Source organism: Saccopteryx leptura, chromosome 11 (genome assembly GCF_036850995.1).
Source record: "Saccopteryx leptura isolate mSacLep1 chromosome 11, mSacLep1_pri_phased_curated, whole genome shotgun sequence".
Classification (NCBI taxonomy): Eukaryota; Metazoa; Chordata; class Mammalia; order Chiroptera; family Emballonuridae; genus Saccopteryx; species Saccopteryx leptura.
Window position 1 is genome coordinate 35,298,082 of NC_089513.1, and position 13,918 is coordinate 35,311,999.

Below are 13,918 nucleotides of genomic sequence, written 5' to 3' on the forward strand. Positions count from 1 at the left end.
ATTCCCTGAAGCTTTTAAAGATATAATAGTAGCAGAAAGTTATTTCTTAAAAACCAATCTACTAAGTAAGGTTTTAGGATCTACTTACTAGTTGAAGAACCCCTGACCCTGCCCATTTAAAAAAATGTTTTCTATATTGTTTTCAGAGTCTGAGCTTTATTTCCAGAAATGATGAATAATTTATAGAATAAAAATTATCTGGCATTTAGCTCATTATGGTTTTTAAAAATTCACTTTAGGTGAGCAAATCTCAAAACTTTATGGACCTGTGATTCTGAGTAAAATATGTCCTAAATTGTTTTTCACTTTTTCACAAAAACTAACGTGCATGACACAGAGGTTAACACATTCAGCAAAGGAATTTTGTCAAGATTATCGCCAATGCTTCAAAGTGATTGGCCGAGAAAGGTGGGTGTAGAAGAAGCTCTGTGTTTTTCTTCAGTTGATAACTGGAGTGGTTTATTCATTGGCACAGACCTAAGTCAATCCACTGAAAAGCAGCAGGATGTTTTCAAGTCCCCTTAGATGGGCAAAAACAGGTGCTTATTTTGCCTTTCCATGCACTGAACACTGAATACATGTTGAAGAATAGGGAAAGTTGATACGCAACCCTTTCACCTGGCAACCACAAACAGGATATACCTGAAGAAATAGTCTCACAGCCATCTTTATATGCTGAGCTCTGTCCTCATCGAGTAGGCCACGTTCAATATTGAGAGAAACAGGATGATGTGTCATAGAAAGCAGACTGTGGGTTTGAATCCCAGCATGGCCATCTACAAGTTGTGTAATCTTGCCAAACTTCCTAATGTTTTGGTACGTGTACCTAGAAAACAGAAATGATCGCAACCATTAAGACTGGAGGAGAATTGAGTGGGGAAAGGATGTGAAAAGAGCTATTCCCAGTGCGCTCCCAGTATTCTAGTTTGCCCTTTCCCTGGGTGTGTCTACGGTGGTTAGTGGCTTCATCCCCCACGGTCTCCAGAAGCTTGTTCATACAATGAAGGTATTAAACAGAATTGTCACCTTCCCTTACGTGGGTACTGATCATTGATCACCTTTCTCCTCGTCCGTACTTCGGCCTTTTTCTTTCTGTCTAGCAGCCAAAGTCTAGACTTGGTAGGCTCAACACTCAGCTCCGTTTGTAGAGTTGTAGGGTCAGAGAGAAAAGCCAAGGCGTGCTCCACGCTAGCCATTCCCAGACTCTCAAAATAGGTCGGTCCCTTTTGTGCCCGCTATTAGCAACGCCAGCAGGGCAAGGTGCCCGACAGCGTGACTGAGTGATTCCCGAGCTCGCCCCGCTCCGCCGGGGCTCCAAGAAGGAGCCAGGCGCGCAGTGGCCTCGGCGAGGCTGCAGGGCGCCCGAGCGGTCGGACGGGGGAGCGAGAGCTAAAGCTTGAGGAGCGCGCCGCGCCGAGGCGCCGTGGCCGACCGGGGGCTGCCGCCGCCGCGCGGAGCCGAGCGGAGCCGGGGGCCGGAGGCGGAGGCCGAGTGGAGGGGCAGGCTGAGGGGCGGCGCTGGGGAGGCGGGGGCGGAGGCGGTGTCCCCGGCGCTGCGCAGGCGTTGCTCGCACCTTGTTGATTAGTCAGTGCTGGGAGCGCTGCTATGGCGCTTCTCAGACCCGCGGCTCCTCCTCACTCGCTCGCGGCGGAGGGAAGGAGGGGGGAGAGGAGGAGGAGGCGAGCCGGACGCCGCCGCAGCTGCAGACCCGGGGCCAGAGCAGGAGGCGGAGCGGGAGCCGCCGCAGCCACCCCGGCCGCCGCCCGCCGCGGGGCTGCTGCGAGTCCTCTCGGGGCTTGAGGGCACGCGGGGCGCTGCAGCCATGCCCCGCAGCGGCAGCTGAGCCGAGCCCGGCGCGGGCCGCTCCTTCCCGCCGTCCCGGCCGCTGCGCCCGGGCTGCCCCTGCCGGAGTGCCCGGCGCCTCTGCGCGCCCAGACAGCGAGCGCGAGCGGCGGCGGCCGCCGAGGCGCGTGGTGCCGGCGGCGCCGGCGGGAGCGCGGGGCGGGAGGAGCCGGGGAAGATGGACCCGGCGCCCTCTCTGGGCTGCAGCCTCAAGGATGTGAAGTGGAGCTCGGTGGCCGTTCCGCTCGACCTGCTGGTCAGCACTTACCGGCTGCCACAGATCGCGCGGCTGGACAGCGGTGAGTCCCAGCCCGGCTGCCGGCGCGGGGCAGACGGGCGCGGACCGCAGTTTGGGCGCGGGTGCCTGGGAGGGTGGGACCCGGTGGGGAGTGGGCTGCCAGCCTCTAGCGCCGGAGTTGGCCGGAGCGGCTGCCGCAGCGCTGGCGCACCGCTCTCCACTCCCCCCAGCAGGAGCTTAGAGATGTGGAAATCAGAGCCCTTGCAGTATAATTAAAAAGGACGCCAGAAAAAAAAAAAAAAACCCAACATAGGGGAAACCTCTGAAGATAGTAATCTTGGAGGCGAGCTGTCCCTCCCACTCGCCTGCAAGAATTACTTAACCTGGGAAACCCTGAAGAGTTACTTAGGCAACTTTCTTACAAAATAATTGTGCTTTGGGTGGCATCTGTATTTTGGATGCTCTCATCCCCCCCCCCCCCCCCCAAGAAGCAGATTTAAGGAAAAAGCTCCTGGGTGACCAATGAAAGGGACCACATTTCTCAGAGACCTTTTATTACAGCTTGTCTGTTATGTGTAACCGAATTGAAAGTAAATTATGTCTGTGTGTAGAAAATGTTCTTAGCAAAAGTGGTGGTATGCTTAAGGTTGATTATTAGCGTAGCGCATTTCCAGCCTGGGAAACAATTAACTCAGCCAAACCTGTATACATAGAACCTGAGCTAAGAAATGCTGGTAGGTATTTCTTGAAATTGACCACCAGAAACTAACCAAATATATCCCAGCTGTTGATTCTGCAGTGTGACATCTGCAAACAAGTAGATAGGTGTGCATACTGTCGAGCAAACAGACATCTTTCAGGTCGAGAGTGGCAGTTTAGGTGTGTTTTGTCTTCTCTTGTGTTTTCTCAATAAAGCTTCAGTTGATTTTGGTCTCATATGATTTCAGACTATTTGCAGAAAGAAGCTTGCTCTGCTTGGGGCTGCTGGGAGCACCTGGGCCCTGGCTAGCTGGCCAGTGGATAGGTCTTTGGTCACACAGGCCAAGTTAGAAGGGCACTGAGCAGAAAGATGTCATTTCAAGTCACAAGGAACTGGGTTACTCATTCTTTTCTGTAGTACAAGAGTGCAGTAACATGAGATGTATCAATGGCCAAAAGCATACTCAGTCTGTTCCTTATCTGTGGGGTTAGATTGGACCTTTGAAGTACTGATGTGAAAATAAATGGAGGAAAGTTCATGAAAGCTGAACACAATCTGGGCATGCTTGCTAGCCTTGTTTGTTTGGTTGGTGGTGGGTAGTGGTAGGCACTGGGAATAAACTAAGAGTTTTAAAACTAGTAATGAAATGCGGATCAATCCAGGAAGGGACAGGTGATATTTTCTGGTATTTCTGCTTAGAGTAGGGGTGAGGAGTAGGGGGGGGGGGGAGTGTTTTGTGCTTTAAATATGTATCTGCAGATCTGAATCTGTGTGTGTGTGTGTGTGTGTGTGTGTGTGTTCATGTGTTCAGTGTTTCATTTCCACTTCCACTGTGTAAAACTGTGTATGTTGGAAAGCTGTGAGTCCTCATCTTTTCCGACGTTGTCTCATCTCTGGACACTCTACCCAAACTTCTTAGGTAGGAAGAGAGCACTGGTGTATATGGTTAAAAGTCACCCAAAGGCTTTATTAAACTGAAAATATCAGACAGACATAACTTAGAGCTTCATTATCCACTTTTCGTACCATTCATAAAAAGGGTCTGAATCAGCAGTGTACTCATCCCACCTCCTTTTAAAAGTAGGAAGTGGGTAGCAAGTCTTAACACTGTATCCTTTCAAGATGTGGGATGGATTTTGATCACTGTGTAATTTCAGCTCTTGATTGTAAATTTCTTATCACTGCTTGAGAATCACAGTGGCACACTCAAATTTGGAATCACAGCCAAATACTGCTTTATATCTTGCTTCTGTCACTTAACAATCCCATCTTATTTAATTTTTAAAAGAATAGCTGTGTAATATCCAATGGGATGGCTATCCCATTTGATCTAGTCCCTCTGGTGATCATCAAGCTGCTTTACTTTTTACTATTATAAATTGTGATACAACTAATAGTCTTGTACATAAATATGTTAGTTTGAGTTAGATTAAATCTCTGTATTGCTGAGTAAGCACATGAATCCTTTTTAATTCTTTGATACATACACATTATCAAAGTGATTTAGAGACTAAAGGTGAGATATATACTAACTATTCCCACAACCTTATATTCTTAAAAACAAACAACAATAAAAAAAACTTTGCTAGTTTGATGGGGGTAAAGTGTTAGCTTCCCAATTAAATTTGGATAGACTTTAAAAGTCAATTGTAGATTCCATGCTTATTTTTAAATGTGTTTCACAGCAATGTTGGGAACATGTATAGAACATGTGGCCATATTAAAAAAGCTACATGACGAATCTCAAGTTTCATGTGGTCCTTATCCTGTGTTTGACCATTTGCCAGTTTTAGTACTGTAGGTATCTTACACACACACACACACACACACACACACACACACACACACACACACACCCTAAACTTAGGCATGAAAGGTAGTCATTTTCCAAATCACTTGTTTTAAAAGAGACGAAAGAAATTGGAAAACATGCCACTGGTTGACATTTTGCCAAGAGAAAACTATTGGCTAATTTTAAGCAATCATTAAGGAACATTAAACATCTAATTTCATAACTATTGATGACTGAATGCCTACTGTGTGCAGGTACATTTCTAGGGTGTTTAATATATATTGTCTCAAATCCTCAGCAACACATTTTAGGACTTTGAAAACCTGAGATTCAGAGAATTGACATAAATGGATGAGTGGGATTTCCAGCCAGTTTTTGGATTCAGAAGACTTGCCTTACTTTTATCTCAAACTACCTCCTCAGACTAAATGGGAGTGTAGGTGTAGAGTAGGTCTGACATCTGCTCTAAATAGCCCCACTGTCTCTCTGAGAGCCCGAGGACCGGAAAGTCAATATTTTTAAAACAGTGTAGACACCGAATTAAGTGCTGGCCCCATCCATCAAATGTAGACAACTTTCTACTTCCCAAAGGAGTGGCTGAAAAGAGGTAAGGAGCAGGAGGGAAGAAGAGAAGGAAAAAAGTGGAGTCTGAGGCCTTAGGGTAACTAGATGTGTCAAGATAATTCCTCAATACATTAGCCATGCTTAGAATTTTAACTACGTAATAAGTAATAATTCCACAACTCTTTGCAGTGCCTCATGAAATACCTACAGATAGATGCCTTCAGTATTACATCCCCAGTAGTGAAATTTGTCATTGTGTGATAAGATTAATACAAAATTAGTAAGCTTTTATAGGTATTGCCTAATGAATCTTTCTAAAGAAGTCAAAGAAAAGCACTCCAGTGATTCTCCTAAGCAGTGAGATACATCTCATCAGCCAGGATCTACCTCCGCCAGCAGTGATCACCAGTCTTAGGAACTGTCGGCTGTAGAACCAGTCGACAAATGTGTTTATGACCAAGAAGAAGGTAGAAAGAATGCTCAAAACTTCATAGGTGGGAAATGGCTCATTCTCTGGCTCTTCAGTATTTTATCTTGGAAAGGCTGATCGGTCTAGAGCAATTTTCTCCCAACATTTTTGCTCCTTGTACTCCTAAAAGATTCTGTAAAACTGAACCCTAAGCACATGTTTAAGCTAATTCGTAAAAGTTCTTATCCTAAATTTAAATAGTTGCAAAGATGTAATGTTTCAGCATATAAATATTGACTTTTTAAATTAAAGTGTTACATCAGTGAAAAGTTCTAACAGGATCTATATTTGATTCTTAGTAGCAATCATTTTTTAAATGCATGGATAAATTCTTCATCAGTTGAAAATTTGATGCCACCTGACCAGGCGGTGGCTCAATGCATAGAGCATTAGACTGGGATGCGAAGGACCCAGGTTCGAGACCCCGAGGTCACCAGCTTGAGCATGGGCTCATCTGGTTTGAGCAAGGCTCACCAGCGTAAACCCAAGGTCTCTGGCTAGAGCAAGGGGTCACTCAGTCTGCTGTAGCCCCCCCACCCCCATCAAGGCACATATGAGAAAGTAATCGCTGAGAAACTAAGGTGCCTCAACAAAGAATAGATGCTTCTGATCTCTCTCCCTTCCAGTCTATCTGTTCCTCTCTGTCTCTGTCACACACACACACAAAATAAAATTTGATGCCTTTTCTTTTTCTCCTTAAGTTTATATTTACATTTCCCTTTCTGCTACAGAAGTCCATTCCCAAAAGAATGTATTTTTATGTTTAAAAGTGCCTTACTGACCACTCTGTGATATTTTCTGTAACAAAATACATATAAATTCAAACCTAGTGGTTTGTATTTGTATTTCTTTTGACCTTAAGACTCTTGGTGTTTAAATATTTCCGGTTGTTTAAACAACGAATTGGAAATTACCTGATTTACAAAAGGAGTTGTTACCCAGATACTGGAGACTTTCACACCTCCATATTAGCATTTTTATTGGTTCCTTTGTTTGTCACCCGGAGGGCTTTGCACCTGGGCAGTTTAGAAAGATCTGAGAAAGGGAATGCAAGTGCATCACTTTTGTAAAGTGGGTGAAAGGCCATTGTGAAGGGGAGGTATTGAGGGATAGCTTCCATTCACAATGGGATGGAGTCCTTCCATCACTGTCATGTCTCAGGCAGATCAGATTTTAGAGAAGACAACACTTAGGAAGTTGGGGATCTGGAAATTGATTCTCTTACAGGTGTGATGGTGAAGCCCTCGAGAAATGTTGGCTTTTCTCCAGACATTTACCCCAATTCCAAGAACAGTCATCTGGAGCAGTGAAAGATGAGTTCATGGCCCTGTTTGCTAAAAGGAAGAGGAAGACCAAGGCTGTGTGGACCGATAGAAGAAAGATGATAGTAGTCAGAGGCAGTTGTTTAGATAGATCCCCGACCTCTTCTAGCTGCATAGCTGTGTTAGGACTGAGGGTCTTTGGCCCTTGCTTCCTGCTACCCTGCGTCTCTAACTTCACTCTTCAAATGATTGGAAGGCGGAAGGAGCAGAAACATGGATACTCAGATCAAAGAGAGGCTCCAAGTGGCTGTTTGCAAATGCCAGAAATATTTTTAGATCCATGTTTTATCTTTGAAATTAATGTAAATTTTCAAAATCTACCCCATGATTGATATTATGTATACGTGTGTGTGTGTGTGTGTGTGTGTGTGTGTGTGTGTGATTTTTTTCCTAAAGTAAGTTAGTGTAAATCTTGCTCCAGGAAGATGTGCCATGCTTCTGTGTGTGGCTTCATTTCCTCTGACATTCTATATCGTAAGAGGGTACCTATGTCCCAGCTGACAGCGATGGTAGTTTAAAGGATGCTGGGTTCGGACCCCAGAGACCTGTGTTCAGTAACTCGAATTGCCACTTCATAGCCCTGTAATCTTGGTCAGGTGTCTTAATCCCTTAGCTTTGTAGTTTTCTCATGTGGAAGAAATGGACAAACATATACTTGCCCATGTATCTCATAGCTGTTCACTAATTGTTTATTCAAGCAGCTAATATTTATTAAGCCCCTTATACATGTGTCAAGCCCTGTTATACATATTGGGACTACAGCACTGAACAAATCAAGACAAAACCTCGTGGAGCTTCCATTCTTGTATATCTACCTCTATGCTAATTAAATGCAAAACTATGTGAAACACATGTGTATTGCAAAACAATATGGTACAGTAGAGGTGCCTGGCCAGCTTGGTGTGGGCTTCAAAGTATATCATTTAGCAACAGAAATCCACTGATAATAGATTTTATTTTCCTTGTACAGATAAGAAAACTGAAGGAAATGCTGTAGTGACTTTAGTCAATTTCCTTTTGAGCAGAGGTCAGGAACCTATGGCTCGCGAGCCAGATGTGGCTCTTTTGATGGCTGCATCTGGCTCGCAGACAAATCTTTAATTAAAAAAATAATAACGTTAAAAATATAAAACATTCTCATGTATTACAATCCATTCATTTCCTACTGCTCATGTTCATGGTTGCGGGTGGCTGGAGCCAATAACAGCTGTCCTCCGGGACAACATCAAATTTTTATTGGATAATGCATAATGTACACGGGTCGTTGTATGGCTCTCACAGAATTGCATTTTAAAATATGTGGCGTTCATGGCTTTCTCAGCCAAAAAGCTTCCCGACCCCTGCTTTTGAGTAATCCAGGTTACTGATCTAGTAATCCACAGGTTATAAAAAGGTGGTGTGAAGTCTATCAGAAAGAAAGTGTTAACTAATTAACCCAAGATTGAGTTTGGGAAAAATCAGAGCAGAAAATTAGGAAAGGAACTTTTAACTTAATCCAGAATCCTATGTGAGTCTCATCAGTGCTACCAAGACACTTGAATCTGTTTTTAGCATGTACTCATTGCTACTTTTACTGAGTTGGTGGTGATTTTCTGAGCACCTCTACTTATGTAACTGTTAGGAGGAAAGAAATAGCTAGTATAGTATTATACACATAGCAGATGAAGAAAAAAGTTTCTTGAATGTTCTTTTATATATTATATACTTTTACTTTCCTCTAGTTATCATGTATTCCAATTGGCCATACCTAAAATTACTCTCTCTCTCTCTCTCTCTCTCTCTATATATATATATATATATATATATATATATATATAATAAAATAGGAGAGGACCTTGTAGAGGACAGTAGATTTATTTAGACCTACAAGACAAGAATTGGACATAGCTCCTTTTGCTTTTCAAATAAGATGATTGTTTTGCAAGTCTTAAATGAGTATCTACATGGCCAGTAGAAATCTTAAGATGTTTGATTCATCTGTAAAAGGAAAACTGGTCTGACCATTGTGATAGACTGCATCGTGGTTTAAAGGGAGAGTATTTTAGTCTCTCACTCATTTGGCTGCCTTATTGAATAGCAAATTCTAGTAGACCAACTTACAAACGCTTTTATTTTTGTTAGAGATTCCTAAGGTATCTGCCTTTTCACTTACTGAGCTGCAGTTCTAGGAAAACTCATAAACTCTTCATCTTCAGGAAGGCTATCAATCTTAAAACACCAGCTATTCTATGCTACTTGAAAAATAACTTCCATTGCTGGTTTATGTATCATTTTGTCATACTTGACAAAATATAAAATACCCACTAAAATATATTAGTATGTGGGAAGCATGTGATAGGCATTTGATTATTAATGAGAAAATTTTAGTATTAAAAATTTTAAGATCCAAAGTATATTACTAAAGTTATCTATGATTTCTGCAAGTCTGAAATAGAATTTCACTTTTATTTCAATTGAGATAAACATTATACATTTAAATATATGAATTGGAGCTAGATAGATGGTAAGTCCTAAAATTAGCAGTAGGAAAAATAGAAACTTATGGACCATCATGATGAAATAATGATTCTTAGGGTTATTAGTTATCAATATTTTAAATAAATTATTTCTATAAATTACAACTTATTTTTGGATTTTTTTTATTTTTTTGCTTTCTTGCTGGTTCTTGCATTCTAAAATTAAGATGCCACCTTTACGTATGGCGTGTAGCTATGTTGTTGAATTTTTAACCTTATATGGACTAGAATGTCATAAATCTTTGGAACTAGTCAACTCTTACTATAATAAAGAAAGCCTGATTAGATAGCTAACCATTGAACTAACAATTGTCTTCTCAGGGTACCAGGGATTTTACTTCTAAGCAAAGCAAGCCTCTTGGTTTAAACAATGTTACAAAACTACAACTGCTAATTTGGTACAGTTGTCATCTTCCTATAATAGCCCCAAGATTGACTTGGAACCTTAGTGTCTTAATCCCAGACATTGAGTTAGTTTCCTTTTATGCCATTGCAGGAGTATTGCGTAGCAGGAAAAGAAGGACAAAACAATGTTTCCGAGCCCTGTTCCAGATCTGTGGATGAATTGCTTATAATTATAGGGCAAGTCACTTTAATTGACTCTGCTAATTTTTAAACCTAGTTTGGAGTTATTCAAATGTACTTGGGCTTTCATGGCTTAATGGTTATTTAATAAATACCTATAACCAGTTACTGAATTTAAAATGCAATGTGAAGGCTTCTAGTGATGAAGATATGTGTTATTCAGGTTAATATTTAACATCTGCAGTAAGTTATGATTAGGCCTGGTTATAGCTTAGAAGGAAATGTAGTCATCTGTGAGTAGTGCTTACGTATGTATTCTTGTGATGATTTAAAATGAGTTATTATGTACGTTTTTCTCCACTCAGTAGAGAAAAATTTCCTTGGTCATATTAAAAAAAAAAAAAAAAGACAGTTTTCTTAATACCAGACTTTAAGATGTTAGACATGAAAATTTGCTCTTGATAATTAGTTCAGATTGACAGTTTCTTCTTTCTAGCAGGGAACTATTGATAGATTCAAAAATCAAAGGTAACACAAAAAGGGTAAATGTTTACTTTTCTATTTTTAAATATATTTGTTACCTTGTAGGTAGTTAGTAAGCACTGGTTATAACAGAGTCGGTCATCCATTCAAAAGAAGGGTTGATGAAATTCCTGAGGAATCCCACTTGAACAACTCCAGCACATCCACGTGTGCAGAGGCCGTATTCCGTAATTGACATTGACTTTGAATTGCCTCTCTTCCTCTAGCAGCACTGGGCAAGCAAGGGATGGTTGGAGCAAAGAACTAACATCTATTCCACTGTCATTTCTGGTCCTCAGCAGCTAATGCACCAAGATCTTCCATTTCACTGTTTCAGGTTAACATTCAAAATAATGCAAGAGCTGTTTTTACCTTGGATCACCGACCCACAAAATTATTCAAGCATCAGACCCAAGTTGAAAACAGTTTAATTAGTGATGTGTAAAGAGAAAGAGCTCTAGAAAGATCAGATTACCTACTTAAAATAAATATCATAAAGCTTTATACAGATATACTGCTGTTATTATTATCTTTTTCAGTTAATTTTTGTTCCATCTTTGCTCAGTTAAGGGGAAGGGAGCCAGTGAGAGTAGAGAGGATCAGAAAAAAATTTTCACAAGCTCATTATGGCCAAGTATATCACTTACGGTTAATCTCAGTTGTGAATAACCAGACAAACAGAAAATAGTGGCTTTTATATACAACCTGGAGAGATTTCTTCCTTTTTCTTATAAAAGGAGTGTAGAAGTACACAGTCTGGGACTGGTATGGCAGAGCCACAGAATCAAGGGCCCAGATTGCTCATGTCCTTGCTCTGTCATCCTCAGCAGGTAGTTTTCTCCTCATGGTCCTCAGTGGCTGCTGGAGCTCTAGCCTTCACATCTGCATTCCAGGCAGCAGAACAGGCAAAAGGATTTGTCTTACCATCGATTCTACACTGCACATTGCTTACCTCACATTGGTCAGGAATGACACACTTCTACATGATCAGGAAGGTAGGATTCTTTTAGCAGGTATTTTATCTTTTGTCTTTTAACTGGGCACAATGCCCAGGGGCTCTTATTGCAGGAGAGAAGAGCATTGGCTATTCAGAGCCACCTAGTAGCCTCTGCCCCTCAGATATATGCTTTGGTACCTTCACTTTTTTTTCCTATTCAAAATTAAATTGCCATCATTGGGCCCTAATTCCTTGATATCTATCTGTTCTGGTTCTTCCTCAGCCAAGATACTATGAACCTCTTGCCCAACTTCCTTTCCTCTCTTCACCCCCGAGCATGAGCTAAAACCTTGAAGTGGTTCTGTTTGAGAGGCCCTTTATTAGAGGTGGAAGTACTTTATAAGTAAGCCATAAAAAGCTGTGTACTTGTAGGAATTATTGTTATAAGACACTCCTCACATTGTTTTTTGGCTTGCCTACTTTTATATAACTTGTTATATAACCATTATTAACATTTTCTTGTTATACATGCATGGTATATAGAGACTATATCTAAAAGTGGTACCAAGCTATATATAAAAACTTTTTTAAATTTTATATTAGCTCATGAACATTTTCTTTCAATATTAATATTTTTGAAAATAAAATTGTCATGAATGAGTTGAATTGTCTCATTACCAATACAGTTATTTATTTTCTAGTTGTTAGACATTTGGTTGTTTTGAATGTCATGTTTTTGAGGATATCTTGGTTCCTAAATTTGTCAGTTTTACATCATTTCATTATTTTGGGTTCTTGGAAATAAGATTATTCTTCAAAATTTATTATTTTTAGATTGTTGATATGCATTGCTGACTTGTATACCGGAAAGTTTGTACCATTACCAGTGAATGAGTAAGCTCACTTAGTACATCATTGAGTATCATAGAGATTTTTTTGGTCTTTGTTAATTTAGACATTCTAAAAATTGGCACTTTTTTGAATTTGTATTTCTTTGGGGACTAGTAGAATATCATCAGTAATTTATTATATTTCTTTCATAAATTTTATGGGCCTTTTGTTCAATTTTTTGGTAGAGTTGTTTTGCAAAGCTCCTATAATGAAAATTATATCCTTTTTCTTGCTTTTCTGTAGGATATTTATAAAAATAATCTCCAAGTTTTGTGTGTGTTAACGCTTTTTAAACTTCCTTTCTGTTTCTCTTCAGTTGATATTCATAATTAATTATCACCTCTGTTTCTGAGATTGAATAATTGTGATTAATCTACTTTCTTTATTAACTTAGATATAGGATTCATGTGTATGTTCCCTATTACACTGTGGCCAGTCCTCTGAAGGAGAGAATCCCCTTCCATTGTGGAAATCAAAATAATTACCTGCAAGTCTTGGTAAAACCATGTTGTGTATTTACAGCTATAATTATATTTGAGTTCAATAATGGAGAAATCCCCACAGAAACTTTGTGGTTGATCAGATCCTGTGTGTTGTGTGGAACTAAGATGACAAACTACGTTCCTCACTCTTTGGTTTTAAAAATTAAAAATAAATTGACAAGTTTATAAAAACATTTTACTCTTTTTACCTGTAATCCATCACGAACCCTTAAGTGCTACATTTTGTGCCATTAGAGTTTTCTGCACCATATCCTGTTCTTGAAAGAGATGGACTAGAGCAACTTGAGAGCCTGTTGAAACTTAGAGTCTGAGTGCTTATGAAAGGGAATAGAAGAGATTGACATGTAACTTTCAGACAGGGAAAAGCAAATGTGATAGTTCGAATGTCATTTCATTTCTTCTGTTGGCTGTCTCTGTAAATGTCAACTTCAATGTAATGGCTAAGAAGAAGGGGGCCAGAGATAAGAGAAGAAAAGGCTCGGTTTACTTTCTCTGTATAGCTGTGATTGATGGGGAATAAAATGCATACTTCTTTGCCAACTTGGCACCTGAAGACTGTAGTATTTATCAGAGGGTTGAGGTGACATTTGGTAAAAGTGGAGTACTAGATGGCTTTAAGATTACCGTTTAGAGGCAAAGAAGAAGACTCAAATTAACTTCACAGTAGATACAGTAGTTTATGAATTGGAATCACCCTTTCCCTCAAGCTTCACTCTTTTTTTTTTCTTGATTCCCAATTGGAAAGATATCAGTCTGAGTAGATTTTATAGAGTTGAACACAATGGGATACCATAGAGTTTCATGCTAGTAAGTGGAGACTAGAGAGGGGAGAAGGAGAGAAATACATGAACTAAGTATAAATACCATTTCTAGTCTATCTAGAAATTGTCACAATGAAACAGAACTCTATTTCCCCTTGATTATTAACATAATGGATGTCATGTTTTGTTAAAATTGTTTTATATTCATTATGTTAATTCATTATAAAGAATTTGAAAACATAAAAATATCTAAAAACTAAAGGTAATTTGAAGTCCCAACACCTTCAGAAAACCACCATCAGTATTTGGTGACTGCCTTTCATGTGTCCTCTGTTC

General features: G+C 40.3%; 2 protein-coding genes across 3 annotated transcripts in view; one reads left to right on the forward strand and one right to left on the reverse strand.

Annotated features, from left to right (window-relative positions):
• Positions 1–312: 312 nt before the first annotated feature.
• LOC136383084 (uncharacterized) lies at positions 313–2,015 on the reverse strand. Its single transcript, XM_066352637.1, has 2 exons — positions 1,574–2,015; positions 313–826 (listed from the first exon to the last, which is right to left on the reverse strand). Exon 1 carries the CDS (start codon positions 1,822–1,824, stop codon positions 1,582–1,584), a length of 243 nt encoding a protein of 80 aa, XP_066208734.1. The 5' UTR covers positions 1,825–2,015; the 3' UTR covers positions 313–826; positions 1,574–1,581.
• The window catches only part of GAREM1 (GRB2 associated regulator of MAPK1 subtype 1), a 200,502-nt gene continuing 188,598 nt past the window's right edge, over positions 2,015–13,918 (forward strand). For both annotated transcript variants that reach the window (XM_066352633.1, XM_066352634.1), the window contains exon 1: positions 2,015–2,141. In XM_066352633.1, coding sequence (XP_066208730.1) covers positions 2,021–2,141 — 121 coding nt within the window. In that variant the 5' untranslated portion in view covers positions 2,015–2,020. The remainder of the gene's footprint in view (positions 2,142–13,918) is intronic.